Genomic DNA, 19,077 nt, shown 5'->3' on the forward strand with positions numbered 1-19,077 from the left:
CACAAAATGGTTCAAATATAGAGGGTCTTGTCTTATTGAAGGTTTTCATTGGGTGTTGAAAATGTGAAATATATGCTTCGTACTTTTTAGATATTAGTAAAAAAAAAAACACTATGTAGCAAGACCATTATTTACATTACCTTGTATGTCTCAGAAAAAGAATTTCGTGGGCTGTCAGACTTACATATTCACCTGTCCCGTGGGTTATTTTTTTTAATATTGTAGTATCAAATATGCAGAATTTCAGTTCTTAATGAGTTTTCATAGCTGTGTTATGCTTTTCTTCGAGAGACTCCCTAGTATCTGCTAACTTCACCCCAAATCCTTTCATTGCAGTTAAATCAGGATAAACTATGGGAAAGTGACAATGTTATAAAATTGTTGGTGAAATATCATTTTCAGTTATTATAGTGCTCACAGCTTCTAAATGTACGATTTTAAATTGAAATATGGCTTTGCTTAACGTGTATAGCTAGAAAATTTGAAAATTGATTTCATATGAGGACTTCAGGTAAAGCTAGGAAAATTAGGACTGTGAACTGAAAAATGACCTGCTAAATTGGGGTTTATTTTACTGCTTATTGTTAGGATTGGTATGTAAGGTAACTCTAATCAGCTTGGTTTTAATTAGAAACCTAACCCCTAATGAGTGAATACCCAAAATGTCATACAGCATGTACTTACTCTCAAAATGAAATCTGTCTGTTCTCAAAATTATATTGTTAAATACGAACACCATAAGTTGTTCCCTCTCCTGATTTCTAAATCACATTTCAATGGGAGGCAGTAACAAAAATTTTCCCCAAAATCAAGTAAAATAAAAGCTTCCCAAGAAATGAAACACAGGTAGAACATCAGTTGGTAATAACTAAAACACTTGGCTAGATTTAAAAAAAAAAAAGGAGGAGAGAAAGACAAAGAGGAAATCAGGAGGAAGGAAAAACAGAGTGGGAATTAAAGAGGCGAGAGGGAGGTATACGGTGAAATGGAGGCAGATGATAATTGAGCATCAGGAGGAAGAAGGAAGGAAAACGGAAGAGGTGAGGAGTAGAAGAAAGGGGAGGAAAGACCTCAGAACAGGAGAAAGGTTGGGGAGTTCACTCTGCACAGTGACTGGGAAGCAAAGATGGGTTTTGTGAAATGCTGGTTTCTTCTATTTTCTAAGTTCCAACTTTCCGAAGATTAGTATTTTGCTCTCTGTCTTCTATTTTTCTTAGTTAGACCGATTCAAAGAACCACCTGCTTATGGACCTATGTGTGATATCCTGTGGTCAGACCCGCTGGAAGATTTTGGAAATGAGAAGACTCAGGAACATTTCACTCACAACACAGTCAGGGGGTGTTCATACTTCTACAGGTGAGGTCGGAGAGCTCCGCCTCCTGGAGCATGTCTCGTTTGTAACTGTTGTCATTGATCAGTCCATGCATTTGATTCATTTGTTATGTGTGTAACTTTTCTAGGAAACAAATACAAATGAAGTTTCGCTTTTGAAGCCTGGTTCAAATAGATTCTTAGCCCCTGGAAAATAAAAATATAAACAAATAAATGTATAGATAAATAAATGGATGTGCTGATATAGATGTATAGATACGCTATCCGTGAAGAATAGAAAAGGCATAAAAGAGGCAAGTAGTTTCATGATGTCCAAGCAGCTGAAGAAGATAGTAGGGTTTAGCAGAAAGTTGGGTCTGTTTCAAGAACCATAGGGAAAAAAATCCAGCCTTGATTTTTTTTTCATTCAATTATGTAATCACTTAAAAATGCTTTTACCAGTGTTCATATCTTAAATCAGAAAAACAATTTTAAATTGGTTAGCTAAATTATTTTCAAGTTATTCTTAAATTTTCCTAAGTTCATCAGACTTCCTGAATAATTAATTAAAATTAGTAGCAACCCAGTATATAAGTACCACCGTAAATTTATTTTTAACACTTGACAAGCCATATTGACAAAATTTTTATAGTAATGTTTCTGTTTGCAAATGTATGGAGATTTCCCCATACCCGTAGCATTTCAGAGCACTTCAGAAAGAAGTCAGCAACTCAATTGGGATTTTTACATGTCCTCATGATCTTCCTGGCATCTTATTTTACCTCAGTTTTGGCCTACTGCATTTATTACCCACAGTTTCACTAGGTTCCCTTATCAGATGTACAGATTGATGTGAAAGTGGCCAGAATGAAAATGAAAAAGAGATTATGGAGAAGTTGAGAATTTAAGTTCTAGAATACAGTGTGGGTTTTTGGTTTTGTTTTTTTTTCTCTTAACTGAAAAATCATACCCAGTAGCCATTGAAGTTTACACTCAATTCCTGCCCTGGCAGCTAAGCTAATGCTCAGACTGGACGAACTCTGTGAACTGCATCCAACTACATGTCTTTCATCTCTTGAGTAAGCAGATATCATCCTCCTGCATAACACTGATCAGAGTTATTCTGGAATATTTTGTTCCATACATTGTTTTCCTGATGGGGCAAAAACGTTTCCTTTTGCTTATCTGTTGATGTGATTGAGGAATTGAAGTTTGTGAACAGAAAGTCTTGTTCACTGTAAACCATCATTCAAAGAATAGTCTTTGTTTTAAATATTAAGAGGTCTGTTCTAAGCCTCTTTATCAGAAAATTTACAGTTCATTTCCAAGTTTTAGAAACTGTGGCTAAAATAAAGGCGTGGTATAGTATTTCCAAAAAGCCTGAAGATTTCTTTTCACTAATTATTTAATTGGGGAGTAATCTTTCATTCAAGACTTCTAACTTTTAGGGAAAAGTTGTTTTGTTGAAATACAACTGTATTTGCCAAGTGTTCAATTTTTCAGATCTAGTGTTAAATCCTTAATTATACCAAGAGTGTTTAAATTACCTACTTGATACCACTGAGTTGCGCTTCAATAATACAATATCAAACAAAATATAAACCTCTTGATTTTGATATTAACACATATAGTATTAATCATTCTTTAATTCATAGTGTAATATTCTTCTGTTAGCTGAGTTAGCTGTTCAAATATGTCATCTTCTAAATAAAGTCCTGTGCTGAACTTGTATAAAGTTATGATATTTTGTTTTGTGACTGTAGACTTAGATGTGTTTACATCAGAGATAAAGTCCATCAACTAGATAATTAGAGGATTATGTGTGCTTTCACACCTTTGTTCTCAACAAAATGATTGTTAAACTCATCTCATTAGAGGTTCTTAAGAGATAGTGATCTTTAGCCATGACAAATGCTGACTGTCAAAATCCACAGCCTGTGTCCTCTGAGTAATGGTAAAGCCGTGTGGATTATGTCTTATCTGAAGAAGAGAAAAATGGCTCATGCATCCCTCTAGAACTTTTGGATTATTTTTTTCTTTCGTGCCATCTTGAAGGTGTCAAGTCATCTTCTACGGCCAAGGTTTATAAAGCTGGTCTAGAACAGGTGCAGAGGGACAAGAAAATTGGTAGAAGAACAATAAAAACAGGTAGTTACTGGCAGTTATTACCTGTTTGAGTTATTGGCAGTTACTTTCATCCACAACTCCCAGTTTTATTTCACATGTATCTCTAGTTTGTGTATTTAATTTTCTCTGCCACTCTGTCCGTGATTTAATGTATTGTCTGGGCAATGGTTTAAATAAAATGAAGTTCCACGGACAAATGCATCTAGAAGGATTTGCTGATGCTGCTCATGAGTTATAGAAGATAGTGCATGTGACAGAGGAAGGCATCTCCTTTTGCTCCAGTGCTACCGTTACCTTTAGAACCTTAGACCAGAGTTTGCACGCTCAGTGACTGTAATGTTGAAGTAACTGAGATGCTTGAACTAGCCGTGAGTTAGATTGTAAAGATTCGTGAAGATCGTGGCAAATCAGAGGTATTAGACCAAATGAAACTGTTGGCCAGACTTGGTGCTTTGGGTTGTTGGCCTTGGGTGTGTCCTGTGAGCTTTGTGTTCTAGATTTAGCTTGCTCCAGGAGTAAGTTTAACTAACCAGTCTCACATTCCTCTAAGCACTGAGATTTGAAAAACATCTTGAGGGGCACTTAAAATGTGTTTTTGAAGCTGCAAATGGCAGCTCACTTCACCGTTGGTTTCTTAATCGCGGGTCGGCAGCCTTTCCTCTGTCCCCAGGCTGCAACACTGCTCTTTTGCAATTGGCACTCCTGACAGCCCTTTCCACCTAGACGTCCTGTGGCTCCTCCTTCTCCACAGATCCTGCTTGCCCTCCAACTTATCAGGCAGATCCCTGTCTGTTCCACTGTGTCTCTTTGTCTTCCTCCTGTTCTTGACAGTTTTTCCTTCACACTCTACCCAAGAACCTCATCTGTGTCCTTAGCCTCACCGTCAACTATGAACTCTGGTTAGATCACCAGATCTGTGCCTGGTCCATTTATCTCTTTATCTTTCCTGAGCTTGCATTCTCTATTTCTAGTTTTCTGCTGGAATTTTTCATCTTAGATGTTCCTTTGTTACCTTCTCTTGAACTCACCTTGCTTGAAGAGGTTTATTATTTACCTTTCCACTGGGGATTTCTCCTGGTTTTTCTGTTTCTATTAACAGTTTATTTTCCCAGTTATACAGAGTAGCAAATATTTTTTCTTTTTCTTCTTGCATTGAAATCACCACTAACCAGTCATCATATATTAATGGCCCTCTCTTTAAAATATAACCAGCATCTAGACCATCCTGCCTTCCCTCCTTCCCACTCTGAGTTCAAGACCATTTTTAGTCTGTTGAAATCATACCTGCTTTCACAGCATCCTTCCCCTCCCCTCACCTCAATTCAGCTCTTCCAGATTCACGGGTATTCTTTGGAGAATTCATTCACTCGTTCAATTATTTAACAAATATTAGCCGAACATGTACTATATATGCCTTCTGTGAGGTTTTATAGATGCTTGGAGTCCCTGCCTTTGAGGGAATGACAGTCTAGTGTCAGAGGCTGAAAAATAAACTGACAAATAAATTTCAAGGTGAGTAGTTTTGCGATGTTTGGAAGTTATCTCTCTCTTTCACACACACACACACACACACACACACACACACACAGACCCAAACAAGGATGGATGGTGTTTAAGAGACTCCTCATGGTGGAAATACTGTTAAACTGAGGTTTAAAAGGATGAGTAGGATATATCCAACCAGAATCAGTGGTGAAGGCTCTTGCAGGCAGGGAAAGTGGTAAAAAATATGAGGAAAATAATGCTCTGGGAATTCTAGAAAGATGACTACCCAAATGGTCTCACTGGACCTCCAGTCCCAAATTATAGGTAGCTGCTTTGGTATACACTAAAGCTGGGCTTCATAACTAAGCTATTTGACTCCTGTTTTTATATCAACTAGGAACACTTGCACATGTGTGCCAAAAGACATATACAAGATTGTTCATAGCAGCAGTATTCAATAGCCAAGTAATAGAAACAGCCCAAATGTCTATTTAGTAGAATGAATAATAAATTGTAGAATATTTATACAGCTAAATACAGCATATGAGAATGAGTTAACCAAAACTGCACAGAACAACATGGATGCATGTCGCAAGTATAATGATGAGCTGAAGAAACCAGATACTAAAGGGGATATACTTGGTGATTTCATTGAAATAGGAATTCAGCATTAGAGCAAGCAGATCTATAACATTAAAAACCAGGATGGTAGTTACCCTTAGTGAGGAGGTAATGGTGCCTCAAAGAAGATGTGAAAAGTTGCTGGGATTCAGGTAATGTTCTTTGTCTCGATACGAATGCTAGTTACAAGGGTGTCCAGTTGTAATTGTCTGATTTGTGCAGTCTTGTGTATCAATTTGTCATCTTCTCATGTGTGCAGTTTTCTGTTAAAATGTTGGACTTCAATAAAAGTTTGCCTTAAATAAAATTCGCTCACTGCTCCCGAGGCACCTGGCAGCCAGGAGCAAGTAAGGGCTTAAGCTCTGGTGAAGTTCTGGCAGGAAGAGTTGGAACCCTACCAGACATGATCCTTAGTGGGTAAAATGAAATTAGTTAGAGCACCCTTGGGCAGAGAGAAAACACAGCACGTCCTAGGAAACAATAGTCTTGGCATCATCCAGGCAGCACCAGGACATCCAGTAATCCATTGACAGGTCCCAAGGAGCAGAGAGGGAGCTGGGCAGGGGAGTGAGCCCTCCCTCCTACCAGGCTGAGAGCTACAGGGGCACCAGAGAGGTGAGTGGAGGCTTTCTCTTGGTCCACTGGCAAGGGGTTGCAGGCTGGCTGCCTCTGCTCTGCTGAAGCCAGTGAGGGAGAGAAACCCTTTGCATCTCTCACTTATGTAACCGCCCATGTTGAGGCTACTACAACAATTGCATATGAGCATCAGTAAGCTGAAAAATTGCTGCTGAGCGTTTAGGATATGAAGACAAATAAAAGTGCCTGTCTCTTAAGGCATTCATTCACTGTTACTGGAGAGCAGATGTAGAAACATAAATTACACTACGGCATGACAAGTGATATATTAGATTCATATGTTATGGGAACATGGTGGATGCGGCAATTTTGTACACCTCAGGGTGAGGTAGGTTTGAAGGGGAGGTTTCCCAAGTGATAATTTAGCCCAGGCTTGGCGGAAAAGTGGTCCTTCATGAAGAAACAAACAAACAAGCATAGGGGAAAGGATATGCAAAGGCATAGAAGCATAAAATAGCCATTTTAATAATGCTTGCTGGGTGTTAGCATGGTTAAAGCATCTGAAATCTACAAGATTTATTTCAGGGTCTAAAATATATTTTAACATAACCAGAAACAAAAATAAGAGCATCAGCAGAATGAGTCTAGTCTAGTAAGAGCTGTTTGCTCTGATGCCAAAACAGGTTTTTCTATCATTTCTCAAGATTTTGTCTTTTTTACCTCACCTTTGCTCACGCTCAGTCTCCTTCCTATTCCTCCGTGTGTGTGTGTGTGTGTGTGTGTGTGTGTGTGTAATTCTAGCACCTTACCTGTCTACTAATCCCCGTAAGTCATTGCCTCTGAGATCTAACACAAGTCACAACTGCTAAATGGAACAGCTACTGCTGGAATCTGGAGTTGCTGACTCACCATTCATTCTGTGGTGTATTCTTCCCTCCACACCATGGTGGTGGGGAGACAAATAGGAGACATTGCTGAATGTCTGCTGCTTCGGGCCAGAACATCTACATATATTGCTACCTCATTTGCTCTTCATCTCAGTTCTATGAAATAAATAACACTTTCTGCCGTTCCCTAGCTCAGTCCTTTCTGTCAAGCTCCCAAGCAGGCACCCAAATACATATAGGGCAGTATTTGAGAAAATGGGGGTTTATATTTTAAATTCCACTCTCATGTTATATTTATACTTCTGTTTACTTTATGGTTAGATATAGTCTTGATAATATGAATTTTGTCTACAATACTATGTTAATAGTCTCACTATTCCATGGAAATTTCCACCTTGTTTTCTGCTCTGAGAAGACACAATTTCTAGTGCTTAAGGAATACTCATATTCCAATAGAGAAAAAAAGAAGCATGAAAGAATACAATAACTTTTTCCCCCAAATACAGCTACACATTGTGGTAAATGAATATCACATAGCTGAAAGCATCCCTGACCTTCACCAACCCTTGAAGCAAGTGTTGTTATAAGACCTGCTCAGGACACAGGATTAGATGAAACCTTTCCAGCAAAATCACTCTTGCAGATAGGTTGTTCCTGAAAATGTGCCCCTGTGGAGGTGCATGGCGGGGGGCTGAGATCCAGCCCACCTTCTGCTCAGAAGGCTCAGCCATGGCCCCTTTTTGGATTGATCAGCCTGGAGGAAGAGACTCTTTCTTCTTGGTGAGCTCAGAAGCATCACCTTAGTAATGAAAAGAGAAAGAAAGACAAGAAAAAAGATCCAGTACAAGAGAAAGATTTTTTAAAAAAGATTTCCTCAGACCCGCATGCTTTGTTTCTTGCTGTATAATGTCTCTATGAAACTTTACTGTTTTATCTTTTATGTAGCTTTTTAATTTAAATTATGTGTTTTTCTTTTCCTACCTAGTACATTTTATCTTCAGAACAGAAACCATTCCTTGCACTTACCATGCCACCCTCCTTGTGTCTCATAACAGATGGGAAAAAAAATCACCAATAAGTCTTTGAAATTATTCATGAATTAATGATTTTCCAGCTGTCTCTGTGTTGTTAATGTGTTCTGAACTGTGCTTTTCCTACCACTCTACATGTATGTTTTTAAATGCTTTTCAGCTAAACACTTTGTGGTTTATTCTCATTTATATTTCCATAAAAATATGGTAGAAGGTTTTTATCTCTAATTAAAGAAATTATTTAGAAAAATGTTTGTAATTCTTAGGAAGTTCAAGTATGAGATTGTACATGCTTTTACATTTTGAAATATCTTCTTCGAAATGAGTTTGTTCCAAGTAATAATGCAAGTGTTCCTCACTTAAAGCTATTAACCTAGCGAATTACTGCTATGTTAATTTTATCTTCTTCAGATTTTCATTAAAAATGACATATATTTCCATGGGAGGAAACTCAGATTAAACATGTAAGGTTTAGCATGAGGAAAATATATTAAAATTATATTTTCATAAGACTAGGTAAGTTCTTCCAAAAGGAAAAAAATAGATAAAAAAGAGCAGCCAAGGAAAGATAAAATTCTGTTGGTCATATTTAAAGTACACATTTTTAAATCTTGTGAATTTCATAATTTTGTTTAGATTTTGAATGACATATTCAGTTGACTTACCCATAAAGATGTTGACAATTTGACTTCTCAGAAGGCTTACTCTCTGCCATTCCTTAGCTCAGTCATTTCTGTCCAGCTCCCAAGTAGGCACCCAAATACATATAGGGCAGTATTTGAGAAAATGGGGGTTTATATTTTAAATTCCACTCTCAGGTTATATTTATACTTCTGTTCACTCTATGGTTAGATATAGACTTGATAATATTGACTTTGTCTATGAGTGGATACTTTTTCTAATTTATACACCTCCAGCTCTTCAGAAGTATAGCTGTATGGACTCCCCTGGCGGTCCAAGTGGTTAGGACTCCATACTTCAACTGCTGGGGGCCCAGGTTCGATCGTTGGTCTGGGAACTAAGATCCTACAAGCCTCCTGGCACAGCCTAAATAAACAAATTAATTAATAGAAATACAGCTATAGGCAGATGTAAACTACTATACAGTTTACTGGAGAAGGCAATGGCACCCCACTCCAGTACTCTTGCCGGGAAAATCCCATGGATGGAGGAGCCTGGAAGGCTGCAGTCCATGGGGTCGCTGAGGGTCGGACATGACTGAGCGACTTCACTTTCACTTTTCACTTTCATGCATTGGAGAAGGAAATGGTAGCCCACTCCAGTGTTCTTGCCTGGAGAATCCCAGGGACGGGGGAGCCTGATGGGCTGCCGTCTATGGGGTCGCACAGAGTCGGAAACGACTGAAGTGACTTAGCAGTAGCAGCAGCATATAGTTTACTATATAGAATGGATAAGCAGCAGGTCTCAGTGTATGGCTTAGGATACTATATTTAATATACTGTTATAAACCATAATGGAAAAGAAAATTAAAAAGTATATATATATATAATTAAATCACTTAGCTGTACAACAGAAATTAACACATCAACTGTACTTCAGTTTAGGAAAAAAAATGAAAGTTTGGCTATAGGTATTTTTTCTGCCACAGGGGAACACCTGTCCTTAGATCCAAGAAGTTTGTCTCATAAATGTTGCATGTTTGATTACACTTGATCAGATCACATGGATCTGGATGTTATAGGAAGTATGCTCTTGATGATTTTATAACAGATGCTTCTCTTTTCTTTCTCTCTCTGGCAGTTACCCGGCTGTATGTGAATTCTTGCAGCACAATAACTTGTTATCTATCCTCCGAGCTCACGAAGCCCAAGATGCAGGGTGAGCAGTCTTGTGGGTTTATGAACACCATGCATTACTTTGTCATTCCTTCATGTGTTTGGCTGTGGAGGTTCCCTTTGCCAAACTCTCCCGCTGAAGGATTAGATCTAAAAATTGCCTTCTGGTGTCATAGATATGGCGGGATCCAGAGGAATACGTGGTTGTGGGTGTACTGTGAAGTCTGCTTTTAAGTGCTCTGCTAGCTGTTTAGGAGCCCCTGGTGGCTCAGAAAGAAAAGAGTCTGCCTGCAGTGTGGGAGACCTGGGTTTGATCCCTGTGTTGGGAAGGTCCTCTAGAGAAGGAAATGGCAACCCACTCCAGTATTCTTGCCTGGAGAATCCCATGGACATGGGAGTCGCAACACGACTGAGATCCTTCACTTTCACTTTATGAACAGGTAGAATTTTCAACTGGATGTTTTAAGCACAGTGAGGCCACCTCCTCCTATTTCTTTTAGTTCCCGCCCTTACCTTTGTCCTGTAAGTGAGTAAATTACCAGCTCCTTTCCAGTCTCCATCAGCCACGTTGGTCTGAATTACACATTAGTATTTAACAGAGATTGCATTGTTGTGCTCTTGTTTAAAGAATATCATCCGTGATCCCTGTAAAGTTTTAAAGGGCAAAAACAGAGACTTCAAATGATGGGAAAACTCCTATATTCTAACTCACAAATACATAACATGATTTTGTAATGACTGGTAAATTTTTAAAACGCAAACAGATTGTAAGGACATAGAAATTTAAAAAATATGAGATATGCACTCTGATGGTACATTAAATCTACATTTGGGATACAGGCATGGGGGAAATAAGCATAATTAACTTTAGGATTTGAAGTCCAGTACCCTTCCCAATAAGCTCCACTGAAAAGCACGGTTTTGCCTTAAATGCTTAAACTCATTCCTTCATATTCTAAATTTTCTGAAAAGGAGGAACATTTATTTTTATAACCTGTGTACTGAAATCAGAAATGTAGATGCCAGCATTCTGAAGTAAACCCAAACCTGTGAAGGTTCTGAATCAAGGCAGATCCTAAATTTTTTTCAAAATTAGCTTTTCTCAAGCATCAATCAACAAGTATGAAATGATCCGATACTGTACACTCAGTGCTCTTGTAGCTGATATTGCAGTAATCTATTGATATACCCAGCCAATCAAGTCCTCAAATAATCTTTTTCACTTTGGGGGCAATGGGGTCACCATTGTTTTTTGGCTGACTGTCCCAACTGAACATGTTCATAGCATGTTTTTCTTAATCCCACAATAGACCTGAAATCCATCTGCTTATTTGAAAATAGGTTAAGTGCATCAGTTAAAATCAACAAATATATTTGTTTAAAATGAGCAGTTGATTGATTCATTAGGAAAAATTGAGGTTACTTCATCCAGATTCTTTGTTTTTATTTGTTGTTAAGTAAGCACAGTCAGCCACAATTTATAAAGTCAGAACACTAGGATTGAGAGTGCCACCATCTTTTACGTTCTGATTTTCTGCCAACAAAGCTCAGTTCCATAAGCAGAATAAATACTTTGAGGCCATTCCGAAAGATTTTTAAGAGGATATTGTCTCCTGGGAAAAATAGTATCAAAATATTTGTAAAATTAGAAATTTTAAGGTGATTATTTATCTATCCAAAGGTACTGTTTGAGGCCCATTTAGAACTCAGCTAAATTAGGCATGATTAGGCTGCCAGAAATTACTGACACAAAATAACCAAAGAATGATAAAATTTTGTTTTGCACTTTAGGAATTTTTCTAAATTGATATTCCTGGAATCTGTCACATAGAAGTCATGAGATACCTTTTAACCTTGATGGAAAAGAACCAAATCTCCTGTATTTTTTGATTATTTGAGGACTAGAGTCTTATTTTTGTCTCAGTAGGAGAAAAACAACTGGATTGTTGATTTATTTCCAAAGATCTTGAAGATGTTTCATTACTGATTGATTAAATGTTTATATGCTGAGATTATAATCTTTGACCTACAGATACCAGAAGAGACTGGCAATAAATAAAATTCTAAAACAGAAGCAGTTTCTGCTTGTAAAACCCATATATTTAACCAGATGTTCTTTAGAAAGCAGATCAGCCTAGGCATAATGGATTTATATAGCCATAATAGAATATTATAGATAAATAGAATAATCAGCTTGGTAATTAGTGGTAAAGTCTGTATATTACTCTGCTTGTTTAGTCTTTTTATGTTAAAAATATTGGCATGGAAGCATGGTAGGTCAGATATCTATGTGCAAAAAGTGTGGCCTCTAGCCTCTCTATTGAACATATAGAAATGAATTATGATTTTTCGCTAAATTCCACCCTCCCTGGGTCTCCTAACCTTAGGAAAGACCTATTTGGAAATTGTACGTATGACTCTGTGTTTTTATTGTCACCCTGAAATGAATTGAAATCTCTATGTAACAACAGAATTTAGTGAGAAAATTTTGTTTAATGTTACATAATTGAATTCTCTTTGAATGCTAAAAATTTAATTTTGTATTTCTAAATCTATACTGTGATATATTTTTCGTACTTAGCCTTGTTTTGACTTGCATTTAATTGTTTTTAGGTACCGCATGTACAGGAAAAGCCAAACAACAGGCTTCCCTTCTCTCATTACAATTTTTTCAGCACCAAATTACTTAGATGTATACAATAACAAAGGTGAGTGTTTTCAAATCCCTCTGTATAGTCTGTGCTGTAATTCTTAAGTTATCTTATGGTTGAGTTTTAATTAAGCATTTTTAGTCATTCTTTTTCTCCTTACTTTTTCATTTATTGTCTGATACAAATGTTGTGATTATCTTCAGAGTTCCAGGTTCAGTTGGTCAGAAGTGAGGCCCAGGCACTGTTACGTTTTAATTGTTCTCTAGGAGACTGTAAAGGTATAGAAGGGTTGACAGCTACTGCTCTGATAGGTATAGGCTTTCAAAGAAAGAACAACTGAAAAGTAATCCAAAATCATGATAGGCATTTAAATAATAATGGTGGGAATACGGCACGTAAAGGATTGAGAAAAATAAGCAAAAAGAAACTATAGCTTGAAATCCAAATTCAAATTTCATCTATTGAGACCCTACCACTAATCAGATCTTGTGCTAGGTAAGTATATTACTTTTAAATACTTATTTAAATGTCATTTCTTTTTAAAAATTGAATTAAACTTTAAATATCATTTCCCCCGCAGAGTAAGTCTCTATGGTAATTGCCTTGCCCAAGATCACTCAGTCAGGTAGTGATGGACCCGAACAGGATGACAGAGAAGCCTGGAGGGCTACAGTCCATGGAGTTGCAAGAGTCAGACAGGACTGAACGGCTGAACAACAGCAGAGAGTCAAACACTTAAGTCCATTCAACAAGGAATGATTTTTCTAGAATGGTCAGGGAGGGCCTTGTTTAAGATAAAATACAATCTGAACGTGGAAGAATGGTTAGCATTTGATTAGAAAGAGGAAAAAATAAAGTCAAAGCCACTGCTTTTGCAACTTGTTTCTTTTCCAGCAGCAAACACTTTGTTTTCCAGACAAAATCTCAGTCTTGAAGCCTCTTATGTAAAATCAGTAAGAAGTAGTTCCCTTCGATTGGAAAAGTCGTCTTCATCTTCTACCAAAAATTCCCTTGTGGTACATAGAAGAAATGCAAGAACTCATTAGGTTGTCTTCATGACCCACTGTGATCGTGTTATTTACCAAAAGTATATAAAATATGAACACTTAGGTTTGTATTGTTTTATAGCATTAAGCATTTTTTTTTCTGTTATATCTAGTGAAAACAGTGCCCACATGAGTTAATTTCTTGACAGAGTTTGATTACTAAGTAGCATGTACTATATTCACAAGCTTTATAAAAATTAAATTTAAAAAAAAAACCTCAAAACAGGGCAAGGGTGGGAAGGAGAGGGAGAGAGAGAGAGAACTGGGATTTTACTCCATGGAAACAGACCTAGCCTTTATCCATTCATCAGAATGCTAAGCAGTGCAGTTTTGCTTGAGACCAATAGCGATTTCTCGAATAAGATATGCATTGCTTCTTTGTCTATGGTTCTGATTTAACAAGGTAGAAACTTAAAAAACCATAGACATCAGGGCATTGCTGTCTTTGAGGTTCTGTGGTTCTTTCGCTTTTGCCTTTAGGGCAGACCACAATCTCTCAGGGAGGGGATAGAAGCATTTCATTTTGGGAACCTTTTCATAAAAGAAACAAGTCTCCTGAGAGAAAAAGATAAACTGATAGGAAGAAGAAAGATATATTCTTCAGTTTGAGCACAGTTTCAAAAGACCTTTGTGTAAAATCTCTAAAGTACTTTCAAGCTATTATGCTAACACTGTGTACAGTATGTGGGAGTGGGAGTTAGCTATTCACTGTTGAAGGGAGGATTTGAATAAAATAAATGTTAACGAGAATTTTAAAAGGCAGTGCAGTAAAACTGGGCTGCAAGCACCTTCAGAACACAATCAGTGGAAAGAAATAATGGTGAAGAATTTCTGAGTTAACCGTTTGATTCTTAGAAACAGGTGATCATAAAGGCCTCTGGAATTATTACCTCGTAGTTTTGATTTGATTTTTAAAACTCTCGCGAATTTAGGCAGCAGTAATAGCTCTCTGGAAAAATGAAAGAATAAGAAAAAATAAGTTTATTCTGCTGTCTCTTTTTTTGATTGAAGTATAGTTGATTTACAGTGTCATGTTAAAGTATACAGCAAAATGATTCCGTTATACGTGTGTATTTTTTCCTTTTTCAGACTCTTTGCCCTTATAGGTTATTATAATATACTGAATAGTGTTCCCTGTGCTATACAGTAGGTCCTTGTTGGTTATCCTATATATGGTAGTGTGTATCTGTTAATCCCATTCTCCTAATTTATCCCTCCCCTCCTGCCCTCTTTGGTAACCATGTTTGTTTTCCATCTCTGTGAGTCTGTTCTGTCTAAAAACTGATAATAATCCTATGATCAGCCTTATGTTTAAATGTCCAATAGTTCTGATTAGTAGTTCACACTTGCCTGCAATTAAAACCAGCTTTCAGAGCTCAGTGAGGACTGTACATGTCCCCTCCCCTCCTCCATTCCATGGCCCACTTCAACCCACTCCACTCTTATCTTTTCCAGTCTGCGCTAACACAGGCGAACAGCTCGCCCGTCTTCCTGCTTCGTTTTCCTCATTCTGACAAGCCCTGCTTACTCCTGCAAGATACCAGGGCCAAAGATGTAGCTCTGAACCACAGCTTTGCCATCAAACAACTAACTCATCTAAATTTATTGACAAATGGTCACATCTCTGTAAAAGGAGAAAAAAATTTCTTTTTGTGAATAATAGATGAAATTACTTTGAAACAGAATGTTGTGCACTATTAAGATATTATCATCACTGAATATTTTATGTTGCTGTAACAATGCCACGTGTCTGTGTGGGATTTCCCCGTGGCTGGCAGCATACTCCTCTTCAGCTTCATAGTTATGATTTTACTTTATGAGTCAATCTACCTTGGAGACCTATCTCTCTGCTTCCCTCTGTGTGAACCCTTTACTTTAGCCAAATTATTCTGCTCATTGTCTTGAATAACTTTCAGCTTTCCTGTTCACATTTTTTTCCTACCCACTTCTTTCCATATCTATCTAAAATACTTGTCTTGCCCTTCTCTTCCCATTGAAATGGACTAGACCCCCTCCACTCTTTCTCTTAACACCTGCAGTAACAATCATTTGTCCTTGTATTTAGTGTTTACTTTTGTTTCTTGTTAGCTTTTCCATGCATTCCTATAAATTCCCAATCATATTATAAATAGTTTGAATCAGTGGCTTTCTGATACACATTATAAAGTCAAATAGCATGCCTTATGCACGGTAACACAGCCAGTATGCGCATTGATCAAAACATTTTCTTTCTGGAAACTAATAGCAAGATAGTGCCCAGAAGTATCCTATCAGTATTGACCCTCGGAGCTTTATCTCTCTTTAAATTACTGCTGTAACCAGTGCTGATATCCTTTCTCAGTTGGAGTTAAACATGCGCAGAGCCCTTAGCACCTTTGGATTGTTTTTCTTCTGTGAAGATGTTGCTCTAAGGGAAAAGCGATTTCACAATTATCCAGGTACACTCAACAGAAGAAAAATGCAGTAATGGCATGTAGCTACTTCTCCTCCCCCTCTTTCTCCTCCTCATTCTCTTCTTTTTCAAACTAATTTTCCACCACATGAAAATGGCTTCAAACTCATCCACATGCAACAAACCTTTATTGAGAATTAACTGTATACCAACTACCATGCCTGGTACTAGGAATATAAAATAAACAACACAGGCATGGTCCTTTCTCTAGTGAAGTTTATAATCTAGTAGTGTGATAGATGTTCAATAAAGAATTTCACCAATAATTATGTAAGTATATTTACAAAATCCTACGAAGAAAAGAGTGGTATGCAAGGAGAGTGGAAATTAGCTGGTGGAAACCAAAAAAAGCTTAACTAAGAAAGTGACACGTTAGCAATCCTAGAGTGAAATCTCTTAGTGTTAAAAAGTACAATGGCAGATGTGAATTCTGCTTTAAACAATTCAGTAGCTGAAAACTATAATAAACCTCTTTTAAAAAGTGTTTTTTAAACCTTTATGTCTCTGGTGATTATACCTGTGCTTCAAAAATATCAAAATTGTAGTAGGTTCCCATGTAGTGCCAGTTCCCTATAGTTCAGATGAGCTTTCATATGGGTGAGTAAGTGGCTCTATGGGCGGATATATGCCATGAAAGTGTTAGCCTCTCGGTCCGGTCTGGCTTTTTGTGACCCCATGGACTGTAGCCCACCAGGCTCCTCTGTCCGTGGAATTCTTCAGGCAAGAGTACTGGAATGGGTAGCCATTCTCTTCTCCAGGGGATCTTCCTAACGCAGGTATCAAACCTCGGACTCATGCATAGCAGGCTGATTCTTTAGCATCGGCGCCACCAGGGAAGCCCTGGATATATACTATAGACATATAGACCAGGGGCACACAGCTCAGTTCTAAGAAAAACTACTGACAGCAAAATGAGGTAGTTAAGTAAGATTTATTAAATAAAATGTATTTTGGATTTGAGAGGAAAATCTAAATAGTTACATAACTAATGTAGTATCAAGATCAAAGATTAAAATGACAACAGGAAAAAAGTCAATTCAGTGTTAAAGTAGCTGAAGGAAGAGGATGGACAAGAAAAGCATTGTTCACCAGAATTTTGAGAGTTTTTTTTTTTTTTTTGCAAAAGTCTACCCTTTTTGATAGAAAAATAACGTATTATAATGTTTGAAACTTGACAGCTTGATAGAATTGCTTAATGAAAAGTATTGTAGTCTTACCAAAGCTTGCAGTTTCAACATCCTTGAATGTTTTCCAATCAAAAAGTAGACAGGGGCTTTAGGAAGATAAGCATTTATAAATTAAAAGATAATGTATACTTGGCAGGAAGATATCATTGTACGAGAGGCTTGAATTGTTAATGTAATGAACCCAGGTAGGCATCTGATTGGCAGTCGTGATTTGAATTCTGGAGCGAAGGCAGCATATCTGATGCCAATTTGCCTTGCAGTTCTCCCAGCAGGGGCTCTCAGGCCTCAGGGACCCACCAGTATCACACGGTGGCCTTGCCAGGCCTGAGAAGCCTTTCCCCCCCTGCACCACAGTCCTTTCACACTGGGAACTTTTTTCACCATTCAGGAGTAACTTCCACAAGCAGAGATAGCTGGTACCCTCCTGGTTTAGGAGTCAAATAAGAACCAGATAGATTCGATCCTTATCCTGAGTGGAAGAGGGAGATGGGCATGGGCATTTTTGGAAGGCAGTAGAGTCATTGTCCAGGCAACCTGAGTAGCACCTTTGCTCTTTCTCTATACCGTGTTTAAAAGCTTAGTTCCCTGCAAAGACCCACACACACACACACATTTTATAACAAGGGACCATTTCTGTAGAGTCTGAGGCCTTCCTTAAACATGGGCATGAACTTTAGCCTTGACTAAACATTTGAAAACACTTTGAAGAGTTTGCAACCACAGCCATAACTATGTTCCCTAGTTGCCTTACAAACTGGATAAAATTAATCTAGAGACTTTGTCCAGTGGCAATAGTTTTCACAGCCTTTACTTTATTCCTTTATTCATCTCAAATCTAAAGGTTTTCTTAATTGGCCTTGAGCAGCTGTTTGGCCAGTTCACTTACTTCAATATAGAAAATGTAAATACATATTCATGGTAGCATTTTCTTATTTGGTACTTGCTAACAAATGCTAGAGCAAAACAGTAAGATACCCTCCCACCAAAAATATTCATTTCTTTGTTTATTTGATAAACATATGAGTATTTGCAGAATTGCACACCCCAAGAAGATAACTTCTTAATAATGGTTATTAAACCTAGCACAGTCCACCAAGAGATATTATGGAATATAAGAGTCTATGAAGGAGCAAAGCAGAAACCATGAAACAACTGTTAGTATTAGCTTCCTTTACTATCAGTATGAGATGGTAAGAAAGAAATTTAGGTAGACATTTAAAGGTCAAGAGAACTTGAAGTTGGAAGATTTTGATTGGTTTTCAGAGAAATCACTTCTCTGAGATAAATGGATGAAACTAACCACAGAAAGATTTCAATAGAATGGCCCCTTTACACTGCCTTATATAACCAAGACTTCAATATGTGGAACTGATCTGTGTTGTGATTTCCTATACCTATAGCAATAGTAATAACTAATAATATTGAACATATACCATTGCCAGACAGTTATCTACATTTCCATGAATAAATTCATTTAATCTTTCAATGATTCTATGAACTACTTTATAATTTTGAGTTCATTGATGAGAAACTGGGACACAGAGGAGTTACATACTTTTGCCAAGGTTCTTACAAGCTGGTCGGGGATTAGCACTGAGACTGAAATTCAGCAGTCTGACTCTAGGGCCCACAAGTTAACCTCCTTCTGTGCTCTTGTGCATCAGCTTTGTTATGTGAAAGCTTTCCGGGCAGTGTTTGCCGTGATCCTCTATTCAGCTTTCAGCTTATTGTGTTTAGGTGACTGACTGTTCTTCAATAAGAAAGGAAAAGCTTTTGAAATGAAGAGTCATTTGTTACTACTTTAAAATTGCATGAGTGTTATACATCCAAGTATATACTTTATTAAAAGAATAAAGTTAGAGTATCTTTTATACTATTCTGAAATAAATAATCTCTCCCTTGAAAA

General features: G+C 37.5%; 1 protein-coding gene across 2 annotated transcripts in view; it reads left to right on the forward strand.

Moving 5' to 3' along the window:
- Positions 1-19,077, forward strand: part of PPP3CA (protein phosphatase 3 catalytic subunit alpha) — a 321,661-nt gene that overhangs the window by 259,975 nt on the left and 42,609 nt on the right. For both annotated transcript variants that reach the window (XM_068975525.1, XM_068975523.1), the window contains exons 6-8: positions 1,218-1,357; positions 9,801-9,878; positions 12,449-12,543. In XM_068975525.1, the coding sequence (XP_068831626.1) occupies positions 1,218-1,357; positions 9,801-9,878; positions 12,449-12,543 (313 nt within the window). The remainder of the gene's footprint in view (positions 1-1,217; positions 1,358-9,800; positions 9,879-12,448; positions 12,544-19,077) is intronic.

This window comes from Capricornis sumatraensis, chromosome 7 (assembly GCF_032405125.1).
Source record: "Capricornis sumatraensis isolate serow.1 chromosome 7, serow.2, whole genome shotgun sequence".
NCBI classification, from domain to species: Eukaryota; Metazoa; Chordata; class Mammalia; order Artiodactyla; family Bovidae; genus Capricornis; species Capricornis sumatraensis.